Source organism: Mirounga angustirostris, unplaced genomic scaffold (assembly GCF_029215605.1).
Source record: "Mirounga angustirostris isolate CCGP_5_RB_7025 unplaced genomic scaffold, mMirAng1.0.hap1 SCAF_4, whole genome shotgun sequence".
Classification (NCBI taxonomy): Eukaryota; Metazoa; Chordata; class Mammalia; order Carnivora; family Phocidae; genus Mirounga; species Mirounga angustirostris.
The window spans coordinates 168,755,613-168,774,202 of NW_026991712.1; the positions used below are offsets into that span (position 1 = coordinate 168,755,613).

General features: G+C 42.5%; 1 protein-coding gene across 10 annotated transcripts in view; it reads right to left on the bottom strand.

Annotated features, from left to right (window-relative positions):
* Positions 1-8,949: 8,949 nt before the first annotated feature.
* GMEB1 (glucocorticoid modulatory element binding protein 1) overlaps positions 8,950-18,590 on the bottom strand; it is a 34,457-nt gene continuing 24,816 nt past the window's right edge. For all 10 annotated transcript variants that reach the window (XM_064589652.1, XM_064589654.1, XM_064589651.1 and 7 more), the window contains exons 9-10: positions 16,319-16,441; positions 8,950-12,332 (exon numbers count right to left, since the gene is read on the bottom strand). In XM_064589652.1, the coding sequence (XP_064445722.1) occupies positions 11,632-12,332; positions 16,319-16,441 (824 nt within the window). In that variant the 3' untranslated portion in view covers positions 8,950-11,631. The remainder of the gene's footprint in view (positions 12,333-16,318; positions 16,442-18,590) is intronic.

Genomic DNA, 18,590 nt, shown 5'->3' on the forward strand with positions numbered 1-18,590 from the left:
CATAAGTATGTATAGATAGAAAAAAACCAGTATATATAGGGTTCAGTACTATCTGTAGTTTCAGGCATCCACTGGGAGATCTTGGAACATATGCCCTGTGGACAAAAGAGGACTACTGTAGTTCCTTTGCGGTTACTTTCTGTCCTCCAGGAGTTCCCAGGAGTTAAAATGCAAATATCCTTGAAGTAACGGTAATCTCTAAACCTGTATTACTTCTCCCAATTGACTGTAACAGGCCCCTGAAGAGAACACACAAGACCGATCATTTAACCACTGAGAAAAGGGTAAGGAAGTCTGGAGTGTGGGGTCATCTTCCTGGGATAGACCCCTCATGGTTTCAGAAAAGAAAACTGTCCTTGGAAATAGGCTTGGGTTCTAGCCTCAGCTCTGCCACTGGGTGGATAAAACCCTCAATACCTCTTTTAACAAGTATTTATTGAGGGCCAGGCAATGTGCTGGAGAGAAAGTCTTTTTTTTTTTTTTTTTAAGATTTTATTATTATTTATTTGACAGAGAGAGGCACAGCGAGAGAGGGAACACAAGCAGGCGGAGTGGGAGAGGGAGAAGCGGGCTTCCCGCTGAGCAGGGAGCCCGATGTGGGACTCGATCCCAGGACTCTGGGATCATGACCTGAGCCGAAGGCAGACGCTTAACAACTGAGCCACCCTTGCGCTCCTGGAGAGACAGTCTTAAGAGTTCACTTACCCCCAAAGCTTATAGACCAGGGAAAATGACAGTAAACAAAGAGTTATTCAATTACAGTTGTGCAAAGTGCAAGGAGAAAGCGCCAATGGAGCTAGCCTAGGCGGGGGTGGGGGAGGGGTGGCAAGGATGACCAGAAATTAACCAGATGAGGAGGGAAGGGAAGTGTGGGAACCCTGTGTGCCAAGGCCCTATGTGGGAAGGAGCTTGGCACTGATGAGCAGAGAGAAGGCCAGCATGACTGGCACATAATGAGAGAGAGGGTGGCAGCAGATGAGACTGGAGAAAGAAGAAAAACAGGGACTTTAGTCCTTAGCTGCAAATGATCAGCTAGGAGAGAGTTAATAGAAGTATAGCAGTCTCAGGTTTATGTTTTAAGAAGTTCCTTCTGCTTACAGTGTGGGAAATAGATCTAGGGAGAAGAGAGTAGATTAGGAGTTAGAAGAGGATTGTAGGAAGTCCAGGCAAAAGGTAATCTTCTAATATAGTGGCAGTGAATACAGTTAGAAATGGACAGAATGGACATTTTTAGGAGGTAAAATGAGAGGTCTTGGTGATGGATTAGACTGGGAGAAGGGCACTAAAGGAGAAAGAGTTATCAAGGATGATACCTGATTTGATTTGAGCAATTGGGTGGATGAGGTGGCATTTTTTAATGTGGGGAGATTTATGGGAGTGGAGAAAGATCATAAATTGATCTTTGGACATGCTGGGTTTCAGGAGAACCTAAAGTGTTGGATAGAAATATTCTGTAAACAAAGGGAAGGGGACACACAGAGAAAAACATAGCTGGGAATACAACTCTTGGAATCTGTGGTGTAGAGATGTTAGTGGAAGTGAAAGGAATCCATGCAATTTCCTCAGAAGAGAGGGAGAACAACAAAAGGTCCCACAGCAAACCAGAGAGATAGAAGGGGAGACAAGGAGAGTAAATCATTCCCTCACTCAGAACCTATTTCCAAGGCTGTAAAATAAGGATGTTGGATCAAAATAAATTCTAAGGTCCCTTCTGGTTCCGTTGTTTTAGACTTCTGGAAGGTAGAAACCAAAGTAGTCCTTCCAGATACATGAAATGAGGAGTGGGGATAAGAGAGAGAAAAAGAAGCAGCAAAGAGGACAGATTTTACATACTCTTCAGAATTGTGCTGAGCTGGGGCTGGGTCCTTGAGCTCTGGTTCTCAAACCTTTCCAGCCTTCAGGAATAATAGACCTCACAGCCCAAGTCACCCCCTTAGTAAGGCAGAAAGAGAGAAATGTTTATATCCTTCACACAACTGACAGGGTAAAACCCCATTTTTAAAGATTTCTGCTGGTTCTCTGTAGTCTACATAACACACAAAGTTTGCCACTCCCTGGCCCTATGTATTTCTCACCATGTACTTATGCCCCAGCCACACTGAACTTTTTCCCAAATACATGTTTTTTCTGGAACCCAGGGCTCTGCACACGCAGTTCTTTCTGCCTCAAATGCCCTTGTCATCTTGCCTACCAGCTCCTATCTCTCTTTGAGACCCTCATCAAATGATGCCTTATTTCTTCCCCCAAGCAGAAAGGTGCTCTATTCTTTGTTCACCTATAATATTAGTCATCTTTCCTTATTGTAACATTTTAGTGTATTAAAACTATCTGTTTACATCAATATTTATTTTTCTTTTGGAAGTTTTGGATTCAGTTGAGAATCTAATGGGAGTAATGAATTTTGTCCTTAGAAAAAGGTACATGCACCCAAATTTTTGCCAACAATCTCATTGAGCAGCCCCTTCCCCAAGCCCATCTATCCCATGGACCCCAGGTTAAGAGAACCAAGCCTTGGGCTTGTATATTGTTTCTCCAGTAAATCTAGGACTGCTTATAGGACAAGGAACATTTTTATTATTGATCTTTATATTCCAAAGCTAAGTAAATACTTGTTGAATTAATTTGTTACCTCGTTCATTTTTGAAATTCTCCCTAGTACTGTCAATCCCCATTTTATTAATGAAAATCTGGTAAGGCCAACATATATGTTAAAAAGTTAAGTGTGCAGGGGCACCTGGCTGGCTCAGTCAGAAGAGTATGTGACTCTTGATCTCCTGGTCATGAGTTCAAGCACTACACTAGGTGTAGAGATTACTAAAAATATAAACTAAAAAAAAAAAAGTTAAATGTACAGAGACTTAACTAGCTTAATTGAATGTTAAAAGAAAGGCACTGTGGGAATCCCAAGGTAGGTGGATGATTGGCTTTGTAATGTGCAGGTGTGTTTTATGACGGGTTGAATGGAAGCATGAAAAGAGCAATGTGAGAACAAGGCTAAAGGAAGAAAAGACTTGCAGCTGGGCCAGGTGGCCTTTGGACACTAGTAATTCACAGCTGTGCAAATCCAAAAGCAGCAGCTGTTAGAGACCTCGAGGGCAGAGAAGATCAGTACCAAGAAAGGGCCTTGAAGATTCAACTCCAAGTCTAGAGGTAAGAGTTTCACCAGTTCTGCAGGAAAGGTAATGATAATATAATAAGCTTTTCATAAAGCTAAATGTAGTCACTGTAAAAGGCTGTTCTTAATTCTGAAGTTATTTCTCTCCTATCTTTTTTTTTAAGTCAATAAATTTTTATTTAAGGAATTTTACATGTGATTCCTTCCGCTGCCAATCACCGTAGTTCCTCCAAAGTCAGAATCAGAATCTTCAAAACAGCCCTTTTAAAAAGAACTTGTTCAATCCACGGTTGTCACTGTCAGTCCCAAATTATTTTAGCTGGGCTTCTTCGATCTCCACTTGAATATGGACATACTTCAAAAACTCCCCACCTGTAATCTTTGGGATCCAATGTCTTTACTTCAGGGTCCCGTTTCTCCTATCTTTTTGATGTAAAAATGCCCTTTCTTTTCAAATGATGCCAATAAGAGTTGGCCATTTAAAAAAATCCTTATTCAGTAAAATATAATGTCGGGAACCCCATGTTGGTTCCTAAGATTTTTTTTTCTCTTTTATTGATACATGGGATCTAAAAGTCCAAGTAGCAGTGTGCTAAGGCACAGCTTAAGATCTCAACGTAAGACAATCAGACAGAGAGAGAAATGGAGAGCAAACAAAATTCCTGGAGATAATGCCAAGGGGAAATGAAGCCAGGGAACCTTTGGAAGGGCTGGTTCAGTTTTAGGTTTGTACCAAGAGAGAATAACTAAACCAATGAATGTGGGTCTGAACTATTTGTGACAACGCTTTACAGATAAATCCTTCCCTGGTCCTTGGGTGGGAACTACAGAGAACTTAAACAAGGCAAGTATATGAGAAGTTGTGTCCAGTTTGCTCAGAAATGCTAACCAGAGTGCCTCAGTCAATGGCAGAGTGAACTTAGCATTTCTGTAGCAAAGTAGTTCCTGGAGCAAGGGAGTATTAGCTTTTTGCTCAGTTAGCAAAGGCTTTACAGTGCTATCAATGTTCTATGGAGTACGGTCCCTGTGTAACAACTGGCACACGGACTTGGGTTCTGTACCATAGGACCCTTACAAAGAAGTGAAGGCGTTCTGGGACGCCTGAGTGGCTCAGTCGGTTAAGCATCTGCCTTTGGCTCAGGTCATGGTCCCAGGGTCCTGGGATCGAGTCCCACATCAGGCTCCTTGCTCAACGGGGAGCCTGCTTCTCCTTCTGCCTGCCGTTCCTCCTGCTTGTGCTCTCTATCTCTCTGACAAATAAATAAAATCTTAAAAAAAAGAAAAAAGAAAAAAGAAATGAAGCTCTAAGCAAGGACCCTGACACCAGCATCATTTCAAACAGGGCCATTAACAAAGTGATAAATCAGAGGCACCTGGTTGGCTCAGTCAGCAGAGTGTGCAACTCAGTCTCGGGTTTGTGAGTTTGAGTTCCATATTGGGCATAGAGATTACTTAAAAAAAAAAAAAAAGTGCTAAGTCAGTACTTCCTGTGACGGACAGATGATCTGGGTTCTAAAATCCTTTAGTTAATGAACTTTCCCTTCCTCCAGTACTTCCTCTTGGGAACCCTGGCGAGATGGGGGAACGGGACTTGCTGCCCAGCACAGATCACAAAATCTTAAAAGCTACCACTGCTCCAGATCTCCGCAGTCCTATCTAAGCTGCAGCCTGATCGAGGCCCAGTCCTACAACCGAAAATTTTAACTTTAGTAACTAAACATGTTATCAAATAAAACACCATTATTATATGATTCATTGAAGGGCTCCTTTTAGATATTAAGTTTCTCTAGTAGTTTAAAGACTTTAATAAATTTAATGAGTTACAATTATTCAAATGTATCTATTGTTTAGGGTAGAATATAAATATGTTTCTTCATTGTAAAATGAAGTAAATAATGCAATCCACCACATAGGATTGTGAGGATCAAATGGGTTAATATATGTAAAGTACTTAGAACAATGCTTGATACATTGTTCCCCTTCAGTGAGTATTGGCTATTTAGTATTCATACATCAAATACTTGTTCAGCTTCTACTACAAGTCAGGCACTGTTCTAGGGCCTGTAGAAACAGCAGTGACAAAGAGACAAGAAAGATTCCCTGCTCTCATGGAGCTTCCATTCTAGCTTGGGGAGCAAAAAAAAAAAAAAGTATATGTCAGATACATAAGACAGGGTAAAGAAAACTAGAAAGCATAGTGCAGGGGAACTTGCCATTTTTCATAGTGAGGGTGGTCAGGGAAGTCCTCTCTGATAAGGTAACATGTGACCAGAGATCTGAAGGAAGTGAGGAAATAAGCTTTGCAGTTATCTGGGGGAAGAGTGTCCTAAGAGATAACTGAATCCAAAAAAAAAAAAAAAAAAAAAAGACTATCAAATAAGAGGGTCTAAGTCTATAATAGGGAGTGACAGGGTCACATGGTGTAGAAACCATGCCGCACCAGAGACAGGCCTCAGTTCCAGACAAGGGCTGCTATGAGGAAATGTGGACCCAGTGTTGTCAGATCTTCTAGGTTTTTTGTTTTTTAAGAAAAACTGTATCTTGAATTTTTCATGTGAACTGTCGTAATGTTTGAAAGGCATAAATGCATTTATATGTTCATCAAAAGTCATGGACAAGAATGTTCAGAGGCACTATTTATAATAGCCCCAAACTGGAAACCCCCCAAGCAACCATCATTAGAATGGATCAGCTATGGCACAGTTACAGTTTCTGCACAGCAGTGAGAAAGAACCAGCTACAACTTCACACAACATCCTGGGTGAATATCACAACATAACATTGAATGAGAAAATGTTCGGGGCACCTGGGTGGCTCAGTTAAGTGTCTGACTCTTGATTTTTCACTCGGGTCATGATCTCAGGGTCGTGAGGTCGAGCCCCCTGTCAGCCCAGCATGGAGCCTGCTTGAGATTCTTTTTCCTTTCCCTCTCCCTATGCCCCTCCCCGCCCCCACGTGTGTGTGTGTGTGTGTGTGTGTGTGAGAGAGAGAGAGAGAGAGAGAGAGAGAGAGAACATGCTATCTCTAGCTCTCTGAAAGAAAATAAGAAAGGATGAAAGGAAGGAAGAAGGAAGGAAGGAAGGAAAAGAAAAAGAAGGGAAGGGAAGGAAAAAGAAAAGGCCAGTCACAGAACAGTTCAAAAACAGGTAAAACTGAGCTATGGTGTTAGAGAGCTAGATGGTTGTTATCCTGGTTGGGTGAGGTGCTGCTAACTTATTTTTTTCCTTAATCTGGTAGCTGATTTAATGGGTATGTTCAGTTTAATTTTATCAAATTGTACGGTCATCTGTGCACTTTCCTCTATGCATTTATATTTCATAAAAAGTTAACAAAAACGTGGGCCAAAGTCTCAGGAGAATCAGGGCTCTGGGCTTCCAGTTTGCTCTGTAATACATAGATTTCTTCAGAGGCAACAGCAGAGTAGCTTTTAAAAAAACAAACTTATACTTCAGAATGCAAGTAAACCCTCTCTGTATATGCTTTCTTTAGAAGCTCCTACAAAGTCCATTGAGGAACTTGTCTTTCCTTCTGGGTCATTACCCACCCTCACATTTACCCTTAGATGTGATCCAATACTATTGTTCATTCTTGTTCTCAAACTAGAAAAATAAATTCCTGTACACCATATTACTAGCCATAACTATCAGTAAAAGTACAGAATTGGAAACCATAGATGCAAGAGGAGAACCCAGAGGAAATTTCCAAGTAGGCTGTAGTCTACTATAGGCTGAGAGGGTCATAAAACATAACAGAAATTTCAGGTAGTTGTGAAGAGGCAGTAGGAATCATACTGGGCTGAAATAATCTATCCAGGAGATAGGCATGTCTTAGCCTGGGCCATGGGTCATAGGTAGAGAATCAGTTGGATATAAAAGATAGGCTTTAGGGGCACCTGGTTGGCTTATTTGGTGGAGCATGCAACTCTTGATCTCAGGGTTGTGGGTTCAAGACCCACAACGGATGTAGAGATTACTTAAAATCTTATTTTTTTAAAGATTTTATTTGAGAGAGAGAGAGAATACGAGTTGGGGGGAGGGGCAGAGGGAGAGGGAGAAGCAGGCTCCTCACTGAGCAGGGAGCCCAATGCAGGCCTTGATCCCAGGACCCTGGGATCATGACCTGAGCCGAAGGCAGATGCTTAACCTACTGAGCCACCCAGGTGCCTCCCCTCCCCCCAAAAACACAGGTTTTAGATAGTCACTGCACAAACACATCCCAAAGGTGCTTCAATTCAGGTGATTGATGGAGTTGAGGAAGCTGTTTTAGGTAATGAAGACTGCAGACTATGGATGTATGCTGAGGTTTGGGTTTTGGGGGGTTCCTTGAGAAAAATGATTGTCTCAAGAGTTATTGACATGGTAGAAAGAATCACTGACATGGCAGAATTTAAGAACCAAATCAACTTTGGCTCCCAAAAGCTAGGGCTAGGGAAGTAGGAGTATGGATAAAGAAGTTAGAGGAAAGTAGAACCTTCTAGAGGAAGTCAAATTGTATATATCAGGACTAAGAAAGTTGTTCCTGGATTGGGAAGGAATCCTGGAAAGGACTCAATTAGGGCTGCCTAAGAGAAATTCCAGGGGCAGAGTCTAAACCTAACAGAACTGATACCTTGTCTAGCGTAACAACGTTGGTTGTTATTGTTACAAATTAGACCATGCAAGAATTTCCCCAAGAGGTATCCTAGGGGTGAGGGAATCTGTGATCAACTGTACTGGGTAAGTTGTCTGAAAATGCAGGGACTAGCCTAGTTTCTGACTTTCTTCTCAGAGAGGACTCTTTGCTCAGGAGCATTGCCCAAAGTGAATCACAACCTCATGCCTATTTTCACAACTCAACCTTTCGTTTATCCTTTCCACCTCCTAATGGTACTAAAACCTGGACCAATTATAATTCAGTGAACTAGTAATTACATATTTCATGCTTGATTATACTATCTTTATAATCAGATGTTACCAATACCAGTATTTCCCACACTTACCTTAGTGCCTTTCATGAAATGGGATAAAATGCCACCACTAAAAAGAGTCAGACCACCTGAACTGAATATCAATTTCCAAGGTATGTGTATTAACATTGGTCTTCCTTCCCTAATGTGGACAGATGTATGAAAGAAACTTCACGTGAAGTGGCTTTGAATCTTGAATATTCAAGTATATTGTACATTTCTACTTTAGAATAACTGGGAGTTGTTTTGTTTTAGGGGTGGGAGCAGGGAAGGCGCCTGAAAATTGAAAGGAGGAAAAGAACGAGGCAGGGACAGAACCAAGGTGAGACAGTTGCACAGTTGACTCCAAGGCCTTTATGGAAACCACATGGCAGGAAGGCTGGGGGCATTTACCTTCTATCAGCTAAACTCCAGTCGGGCACTGGATTCCTGTGATGGAAACTCAGAGAAGCTGACGCATGACTTGGCTTTTTCCAGTGGGGTACTCTCTGGACACTGCCCATGCTGCTGACTCTGCCTAGCTCTGGAGGCAGAAGCAACAAGAGACTAAGGATTTTTTCCCCCTCTTATATAAGTAAGCCCCACCACTTGAAAATGGAGTATCAAAAAAACTAGCCAAAATGATCTCTCCTAAACTAGCTTAAGTGTACACCTTCTCCAGTAAGTACTCCCGTCACCCACCCCCCTCCCCAGGTCAGGTTAGGTGCCTGATCCTTTGTTCTCTCAGCTCCCAGCCAGTAGCTCCATGGCTGCACTAACCCCAATATGATGACGTTACAGTATCTCACTAGAAAAGGCTTAACTTTTTTGCGTCTTCTGTAGTCTGCTGAAACCTATGGACCAATTTTCAGAGTAATGTTTTTCAATGCACAAAATAAAATACATAGGGTTACAAAAGAAAACAATTATATTGAAATATAGTTCTTAACTCCAGACAACTTCTGAAGTATGAAGTCCTTGAGTGCAGGAACTCTGTCTTCATCTCCGTACTGCTAGTGCCCAGCACAAAGCCTGGCACGTAGATGGTACTTATAAATGTTTATTTGATGAGTGAACAGAAAGATAGATGGCTCCTGCCAGGTCAGCCTGAGGAGTGATTCACTGCAACTGCTTGTGCACATACCAACGGCTTGCATATTTATATTTCTCCCACTGTCTGAGATCATTTAGACCAGGGCTCTGAGGACACCCCCACTCAACAATGGGTAGCACAGCAGTGAGCAGTAATGACAGGCTATTGGAAGACCAGGAAAACAACACAGCTCATGTATTTCCACAAGCCAGAATATTCAGATAGTGAAAGTAAACAGGTTCTGTCTTCAGGAGGAGGAGATCTCTTGACCTTGGAAGCATGATGCTCACACTGCTTTAAAACACTACAGACAGCTGAAGGAGGAAAGAAAGGAACCTGAGCTAGTGTGTGGTGTTCTCCGGAGCACCTCCTTTGTCCTGAATTGGACCACCCATCTCTGGGAAAGCGAAAAGTATCCCTAAAAACCAAGACAGGCACATGGCATGTGCCTTCCTGGGTTCGAGTAGCAGTTTTAGGCTTAGATAGAAATTCTGTTTTTGTTTATGTACCATCAGAAAACCTAAAGAGGCAACAATAAAAGCCAGTTCCCTCACTAAAGGGCCAAAGGTTTGTTCTAAGCTGATTGCTACATCTATTAAACATTTTGAAGAGAAAAGTAAAACCCCAGACAATTTTAGAGCTGAAAGCCACAACTATATGGGGTTCAGAAATTTCACCCTTAAGGCTTTTAAGATTGACCCTCCCAAGTTAGAGGGCTTCTCTAGCTATTAAAGCCATCTGAGGGATGGCAGAACGGTTTTCACTTGCTTGACAACAGGGTTTCCAACATCTGTTGGAAGAAACATGGCTTCAGGTGGGTGCCTTCTCTAAAAAAAAGGCGGGGGGGGGGAACTATAGGTCAAAGTTTTGCTTTTAATTAAAAAACAAAAAACAAAAAACCTCCCACTCCTAAGGTGTGTGCTATCTTTTTTGACCTCATTTTCCTTTAAATTGTCTGCAGTTTCCCTATATTTGTCCTAGTGCAGTAAACAATGCAATCAAAGAAATAAAAACCAGGATCCACTCTTGCCCCAAACACTGAAGATGGTCAAAGAGCAGGAATCACAGCACGGAAAATGGCCCAGCTCTAAATATACAAACAACATTAAACAACAAACAAAACAAAACCAAAAAACCCCAAGATATTATTATTGACATTCCTGGTACATTTCCTATAATATAATGTTGCAGACAATGCTTCTTTCCCAGGGAGTCCAGCTCGCTCAGGAGGAGACATCTACTGAGTGCCTCAGGATAGGCTGGGGCTGTTGAGTCTTCCCTGCCAAGCCTAAGGTTTTTTTATGAGCTTAATATCTCACAGAAACATCTGTGGTATAAATGGTATAAATGAATCTAAAAGAGGATGAAGGCAGGCAGGCACCTGTCACTGTTCTCCAAATCAGCCAAAAAGCTGAAGAGCGTGGGATCCAGGAGACAGATGCCATTAACAATTGAGGGATGGAGGGTAGAACAAGAGGAAGCACCAAATGAGTGGCTGCTTTTGGTTCCAAAGCCAAAAAAGGGCCCCACCAAAAAGGGCAGCTGGTCTAGATGAGGAACTCCCCTGCGCCTGGAGTCATGCAATAAAAATGATGGCCTTGGAGCCCCACCCCCATGACAGCCACAGTCCAAGAACCAGAGAAATTTACACCACATCACATAGTTTGCAAATGAATGGACTGATCCTAGTTTAGGAGGGTTAAGTGCTTTGACAAAGTTGGGGAAGGGAGGGAAGGTGAGCTTGAATCACAAAGCCTAGCTGTGACAACCAGGGATTTCTATTTCTGCAAAGCCACGGCCCCTAGGCCCCTGATGCCACTTGGTCCATGGAGATGTACCCTTCCACTTATTACTGGCCTCTCCTAAAAATGGCACCCATGGTAATAACCCTTAGAGATACCAAGAGGCATCAGTTGCACTTCTGGAGCTAAGATAATTTCCTTGCCCCATCCTGGCCAAAGCACTTCCCTTTTTAAGCTGCTCCTGGTATATGCCACCTTCCCCTCCAAGCATAGGTCAACTTTCTTTCCTTTCAGAGTTTCGCACCGGCCTCTGAGGGCTCTTTCCAGGATACAAAATAAAGTATCTTTCTGCTTCCACGTGTGGGTGGGTTGCCTTCCAGTGGCAGATCTGCCTTCCAGAGTTTGGTCAATGCACCTTTACAAAAATAAAACCACATGCGTGCACAGACAGACTAGCCTGGAAAGGGCTTTCTGGACATGGTTTGATTATCTTGATGCCTCCCTTAAAAGAAATAACTTTCTTGGTGTAAAAAGATTAGGACCTTGAGTGACCTACTCTCAACTTCTGGAAGGACAGCTTGTTTTTGTCCATTTTTCAATAAGGGGGTGGGAGGAACCCAACATTTTCAGTTACAACAATGAGATTTTGTTTAAAAAAAAAAAGGATCCTATGTGGAAATGAGTGGGACAATGATAAAAATAAACAAATAATTAAAATTCCAAACCAAAACGTATCTCCTGGCCCCGACATCCCCAGTTAATCCTCTAAGACCACAATTTCCACATTGTGGACTTGATGCTGGTGGTCTTCCATCTCAGCCACAACTTTCTCCTCAGTCCTCAGCTCTGTCTCCAGAATGACTGCTTTGCCCTCAGTATCCTCAGCCTCTGGGTCTGGGGCTGGGTCAATCTCAATGATGGTCTGCCCATCCTCCGAGGTGCTTTCAACAGCCTGGATTGCTGAGGTCAGGCCGGACTCCATGGCCACCAGCTCCACGGGGCTCACCATGGTGGTCATGTTGCCCAGGGTACTCCCATCCTGCATGGCGGTGGAGCTTAGCAGTGCCAAGCTAGATGAAGGGTGGATGGTCACTGTGTCTGGTGAGCTGCTCTTGGCAGAGGAGACCACTGTGGCATAGCGGAAGAGCTGAGGGCCAGAAGGCAGTGTGTGAACAGTCACAGGACTGGAGCCCTGGCTGAGGGTGGCCACTGGAATATTGCCCATGGAAAATGACTGGCCCACTGGGGTGATGGTGATGGGCGAGATGACTGTGAACTGAGGCTGCTGGACCGGAGGAGAAGGGCTCAGGACTGTGGTGGAAGCTGGCCGCTGGAGTCGGGGCCTTTTTGGAGGCTTAGGAGTGCTCACAGGCATCAGTACCACATTTTGAACCGTCTGGGATTTCAGCCTGTGATCCTGAGCTTGCTTCTTCTGCTCTTCCAACTGGCGTTCCAACTCTGTGGAAAAAAAAGACAGACTTTGCGTGGAGAGAAGTATATTCTTGGGAACAGTGAATGGAGTCAGGAAACCTGAGGTCTTGTCCTGGTTTTGCCACTATATATCTTCATTGTTTCCTTTCTTTTTTTTTTAAGATTGTATTTATTTATTTGACAGAGAGATAGGGAGGGCAGGAACACAAGCAGGAGGAGTGGGAGAGGGAGAAGCAGGCTTCCCGCCGAGCAGGGAGCCCGATGCAGGGCTCGATCGACCCGAGCAGAAGGCAGACGCTCAATGACTGAGCCACCCAGGCGCCCCTAGCTTCATTGGTTTTCAAAACAAGAAACAAAACTGGATGATTTTTAAAATCCCTCCAGCAATTACATTTCATTGTGTGATTATAGGCAGGGCAACAATTCAGAATCATTTTCAGGCTGTGATTCTACTATAGCTCAACCCTAGAGGCTCCTGTGGCATTTTGTCACCTATCACCAAAATGCAAACCAAAGAAGCCTGCAGTTGATCACACAGCTTATAGATGCCTTCCCTGGATCTACAGATGAAAATAAGGAATATTTGCACAATCCCTTTGGAACTAACATGGACTACAGAGGAGCTACAGTGACTGCTCCAAAAAACAGTGATTCCCAAACTGTTCTTCAAGGCAGGATCACCTTGCTAGTGACCTTAGTCTACCAAATGGCCTTAGTTTACCATTAGCACCCAGAGAAGTCTACAGAAAGTTACAGAGGAAGTCCCTAAGAATTACAGAACTGAAAGAGGTCTTAGAGTTCTAACACATTCATTTTAACTGGAACCCAGAGAGATAAAGTGACTTACTTAAAGTCTCAAAGCTTGGGCCAAAACAAAAGTCTTCTGATGGCCAACTTGGTGGCTTTTCCACCACAATACGTCTATCACTATCCCTCTCCCAATGTACAATCCAACCCTGGTGACCACTGGTGAGTCTGGTTCTACACCAGAACTTCTTCTATTGCTTAGAACCTGAGAAGCATTCAATAAATAATCAGTTTCATCTGGAGAGCACTTTGCTCCTATGGAACACCAAGAGCAAATCAATTCCTTGCTTGGAATAAAAGGAGTAGGTAGGGATCAAGAACACATTAAAAAAAATTTTTTTTTTCATTCAAAAATTTTTAAATACTGCCTCATAAGTTACAAAATACTGCATTTTTTTCCATTTCCAGTAGTAACCAAAGAAATATAAACCTCAAGACTGGGTGGCTCAGTTAGTTAAGTGTCTGCCTTCAGGGGCGCCTGGGTGGCTCAGTCATTAAGCATCTGCCTTTGGCTCAGGTCATGAGCCCAGCGTCCTGGGATCAAGCCCCGTGTCAGGCTCCCTGCTCAGCGGGGAGCCTGCTTCTCCCCCTCCCACTCCCCCTGCTGTGTTCCCTCTCTCACCGTTTCTCTCTGTCAAATAAATAATTAAATCCTTAATTTTAAAAAAAAGTGTCTGCCTTTTGCTCAGGTCATGATCTCAGGGTCCTGGGATCGAGTCCTGCATCAGGCTCCCTGCTCAGCTGGGAATCTGTTTCTCCCTTTGCCCCTCCCCCCTGCTCATGCTCTCATGCACACACTCTCTCTCTCTCTCATAAATAAATAAAATCTTTGAAGAAGATAACAATTACATCTATAATTTTTTAAAAAGTTAAATCAGAGAATATTATAAATAATAACATCCAATGTTGGTGTGTTCAAAATGGTGACATAATCTTGGAAATTTGGCAACAGGTCATAAAAATCCATAAAACAATTTTCTTTTTTTTTTTTTTAAAGATTTTATTTATTTATTTGAGAGAGAGAGAATGAGAGAGAGCACATGAGAGGGGGGAGGGCCAGAGGCAGAAGCAGGCTCCCTGCCGAGCAGGGAGCCCGATGCGGGACTCGATCCAGGGACTCCAGGATCATGACCTGAGCCGAAGGCAGTTGCTTAACCAATTGAGCCACCCAGGCGCCCTATAAAACAATTTTCAATACTATTTAACTTGAAGCTTAGTTCTGGGAAGTAGTTTAAAAGGACATAAAAAGGGAAAGTTATATTCATACAAGTTCACTGCAACAAAATAAGCTACCAAAGAAAATTTTGAAAATTTAAATGTCATCCCTAGAAGAATGTCTAAGTAAAGCACTGTGTAGCAACTTGGGAAAATAGTAATATGTCACAGTAAAAAAAGCAGAAAACAAAACTTTATGTATACTATGATTAAACCTATCTAAAAAAAATATGGACAAAGAACCAGAAGCCCACATTCTTAACAAAAACCATTTTTTGGATGGTGTGAAGTTTCAAGGTGAAAGCACTGGATTAGGAGTAAGAAAGCCAAGTTCTATTCCAGGCTTCATTGCCAAGTACGGATGTGGCCCCAAGGCAAATCATTTATACTCTTTGTGACTCTGGTTCATCTAAAAAATAGGGATAATAGCCTCTAACATTCTTTTCTTTTTCTTTTAAGGATTTTATTTATTTATTTGAGAGAGAGAGCACATGAGAGGGGGGAGGGTCAGAGGGAGAAGCAGACTCCCTGCTGAGCAGGGAGCCGGATGCGGGACTTAATCCTGGGACTCTAGGATCATGACCTGAGCCGAAGGCAGTTGCTTAACCAACTGAGCCACCCAGGCGCCCTCTTTTTTTTTTTTTTTTTAATATTTTACTCTTTTATCTGACACAGAGAGAAAGAGTACAAGTAGGCAGAGTGGCAGGCAGAGGGAGACAGAGAAGCAGGCCTCCCGCCGAGCAGGGAGCCCGATGCAGGGCTCAATCCCAGGACCCCGGGACCACGACCCGAGCCAAAGGCAGAGGTTTAACCAACTGAGCCACCCAGGCACCCCAGCGTCTAACATTCTTAGGAGGATCAAATGAAAAGGGTCTCAGGGTACTCAGTAAATGAGTTTAAAATATATACTGGGTATAAAAGTAAGTTTAAGACAACATAAATTGTTCTTCTCTTACCAAATAATCTTGCCTTTTGACTTCATGACTATGATATATTCTATATCATTCAAAGCTGATAATCCATGCCTCTGACTTATTTTATATTTTTCACCTGCTTTACCCAAAACCTTTTCTTGATTCTCTCTGGGTATAAGTGACAACTCTCTTTGTTCTTCCACCATACCCGCCTCAGTTACAAAGCTGACTACTTTTTGCACTTATTTCTATGTCTGCTTTCCCTTGAGTTCCTTAAAGACCATGTAGAGAGTGAGACGTCTTAGTCAACATTACATTTTTACAACCTAGTTTGGAGACAGTGAAAATTTTTTTTTAAGATTTTATTTATTTATTTGTCAGTGAGAGAGAGAGCACAAGCAGGGGGAGCAGGAGAGGGAGAGGAAGAAGCAGGCTCCCTGCTGAGCAAGGAGCCTGATGCGGGACTTGATCCCAGGACACTGGGATCATAGCCTGAGCCGAAGGCAGATGCCCAACCGACTGAGCCACCCAGGCATCCCAGAGACAGTGCAAATTAAGTACTTGATAAAAAGTGTTAAATTATTCATGGGCTCATAATTTCTGATTACCACAAATAATGGAGAAGGTGATAACTTAATAGTTATCAAAAGATCCAGGGGTGCCTGAGTGGCTCAGTCGTTAAGCGTCTGCCTTCGGCTCAGATCATGATCCCAGGGTCTTGGGATCGAGCCCCGCATTGGGCTCCCTGCTCAGTGGGAAGCCGGCTCCCTCTGCTTGTGTTCCCTCTCTCACTGTCTCTCTCTCTGTCAAATAAATAAATAAAATCTTAAAAAAAAAAAGATGCAATATCAATAATGTAACAAAAACAAAGGCCAATTTGTCTCTTCTGCCACTAATATTACTGGATTAATGGAGAAATTGAGCAGATATCTTAATCCTCCAAAAGATACAGAAGGACCATGATGAGGAAGGAAGGAAGGAAGGAAGGAAGCCAGTCCCAACAGAAGTCCACAAAGAAATGGCAAGACTCAAGGATATTAGTATAATATCACCTAAGAAGAAACAAGTTATACGCACCTGTCAGAGTATAGAGAAACTGCTCTTCTCCCTGCTCTACTTGGTTCCTTCTGTTGTCCAAAACCTTCTTCACCGTGTCCATTAGGCCAAATGTATGTGCTACATTGTTGAGAACAGCAGCATCTATTTAAAACAAAGACATGCCCGTCAAGTTAAAACAGAAGTGTTTCCCTAGCTCTCTGTTGTACTGTGTATAAATATGAAACAACCCAGAAATGATGGTACTATTCTAACTGCATTTTTAAAAATTTTGGCAAAGATAAAAAAAAATATTTTTGGCAAAGATTTATCACATGCATAAATTAACTTTAATTGTTATAACTTTATACATCTTTCCATATAAATAAATATAAAAATAAAAAAAATCTTGCATCTGGTTTTAAGTTCTGACTTCTGGTTTAGAAAACATGGTCACTGTGTTAGATAGAGCTAAGTTTGAATCTAAGTTTTATGGTTTCCTCCTATCTGTGTGAATCTGGATAAGTCATTTCACTCCTCAGTTTTCTCATCTGAAACAAAAGGGCCTAATAATACTTATCCGGCAAGACAGACACAAAGATTAGAAAGATCATATTTTAGGGGCACCTGAGTGGCTCAGTTGGTTAAGCGTCTGACTCTTGATTTCGGCTCAGGTCATGATCTCAGGGTTGTGAGATCGAGCCCCACATCGGGCTCTGCCCTCGGCGTGAAGTCTGCTTGTCCCTCTCCCTCTCCTCCTCCCTGTGCTTGCTCTCTCTCTCTCAAATAAATAAGTAAAATATTAAAAAGAAATAGCATATTTTAGGGGTGTCTAGGTGGCTCAGTTGCTTAAGTGATTGCCTTCGGCTCAGGTCATGATCCTGGAGTCCCGGGATTGAGTTCCACATCGGGCTCCCTGCTCGGCGGGGAGTCTGCTTCTCCCTCTGACCCTCCCCCCCCAATGTGGTCTCTCTCTCTCTCTCTCTCTCTCAAATAAATAAATAAATAAAATCTTAAAAAAAATAGCATATTGTAAGTGTCAAACATGGGAACTGGCATGCAATGTTATTCATAGTGTTACCTCTGTTCCTCTTTATACAAAACTTCTTGAAAGCATTGTCAGTAGTTGTGGTCATTATTTCCTTAACTCAGACAACTTCTCCACCTACAATTCTCTTCCACAGTCATCTCATCCAGTTTCATGCTTTTAAATAACATGTACATGCTGAGAACTCCCAGACGCAGATCTCCAGCCCTCACCTCTTTTCTGCGTGCCAGATTCATACTTCCATCTAGCTGAGTGACATCTCCATTTGAAGGCCTCATAATCATTTAGCAAGTCAAAACTAACTTTTTTCTTTCTTTCTTTTTTATTTTAAGTAAGCTCTACGCCTAACATGGGGCTTGAACTCATGACCCTGAAATCACGAGTCACATGCTCCACCCACTGAGCCAGCCAGGTGCCCCAAGTCAAAACTAACTTTAAAAAACCAGTATGTGACTCCTGATCTCAGGGTTGTGAGTTCAAGCCCTACACTGGCCATGAAGCCTACTTTAAAAAAAAGCACAAACAAACAACTACCAACTGTACTAACTACAACTCTCCCAGTGATCTTCATCTCAGGAAATGGTGTCACCATTCATGGCTCAGGCCAAAAATGTATGAGTCATCCTGGATTTCTGTCTTTCTCTTTTACCCTACATCCAATCCATCAGCAAAACTTGTTCTGTTCCACACTCAAAATATATCCCCAATATGATCACTTCTTTTCAGGTCTACCACTATCTACTCTAATCCATGCCACCATCATCTGTCTGGAATAGTTCCTTCAGGAGTCTCCCAACTGATTTCTTTTCTTTTTTTTTTAAATAGGCTCCATGCCCAATGTTGGGCTTGAATTCATAACCCTAAGATCAAGAGTTGCACTCTCCAACAACTGAGCTAGCCAGGCACCCCTCCCAACTGATTTCTTGCCCCATACAGTCCATTCTCCATATAGCAACCAAAATGATCTTTTAAAAATATTAAAAAATACACAATTATATTAAAAATATAAAAATATAAATAAATCCTTATCACTTCACTCCCCTGCTCAAAATCACTATGATGGCTTACCATCACCTTAAAATAAAACCAAAGTTCTAACCAAAGCTTATCTAAACTGTCTTCTCGGGTGGCTCAGTTAGTTAAGTATCTGCCTTCGGCTCAGGTCATGGTCCCAGGGTCCTGGAATCGAGCCCCACATCAGGCTCCCAGCTCAGCAGGGAGCCTGCTTCTTCCTCTCCCCCCCTGCTCCTGCTTTCTCTCTCTCTC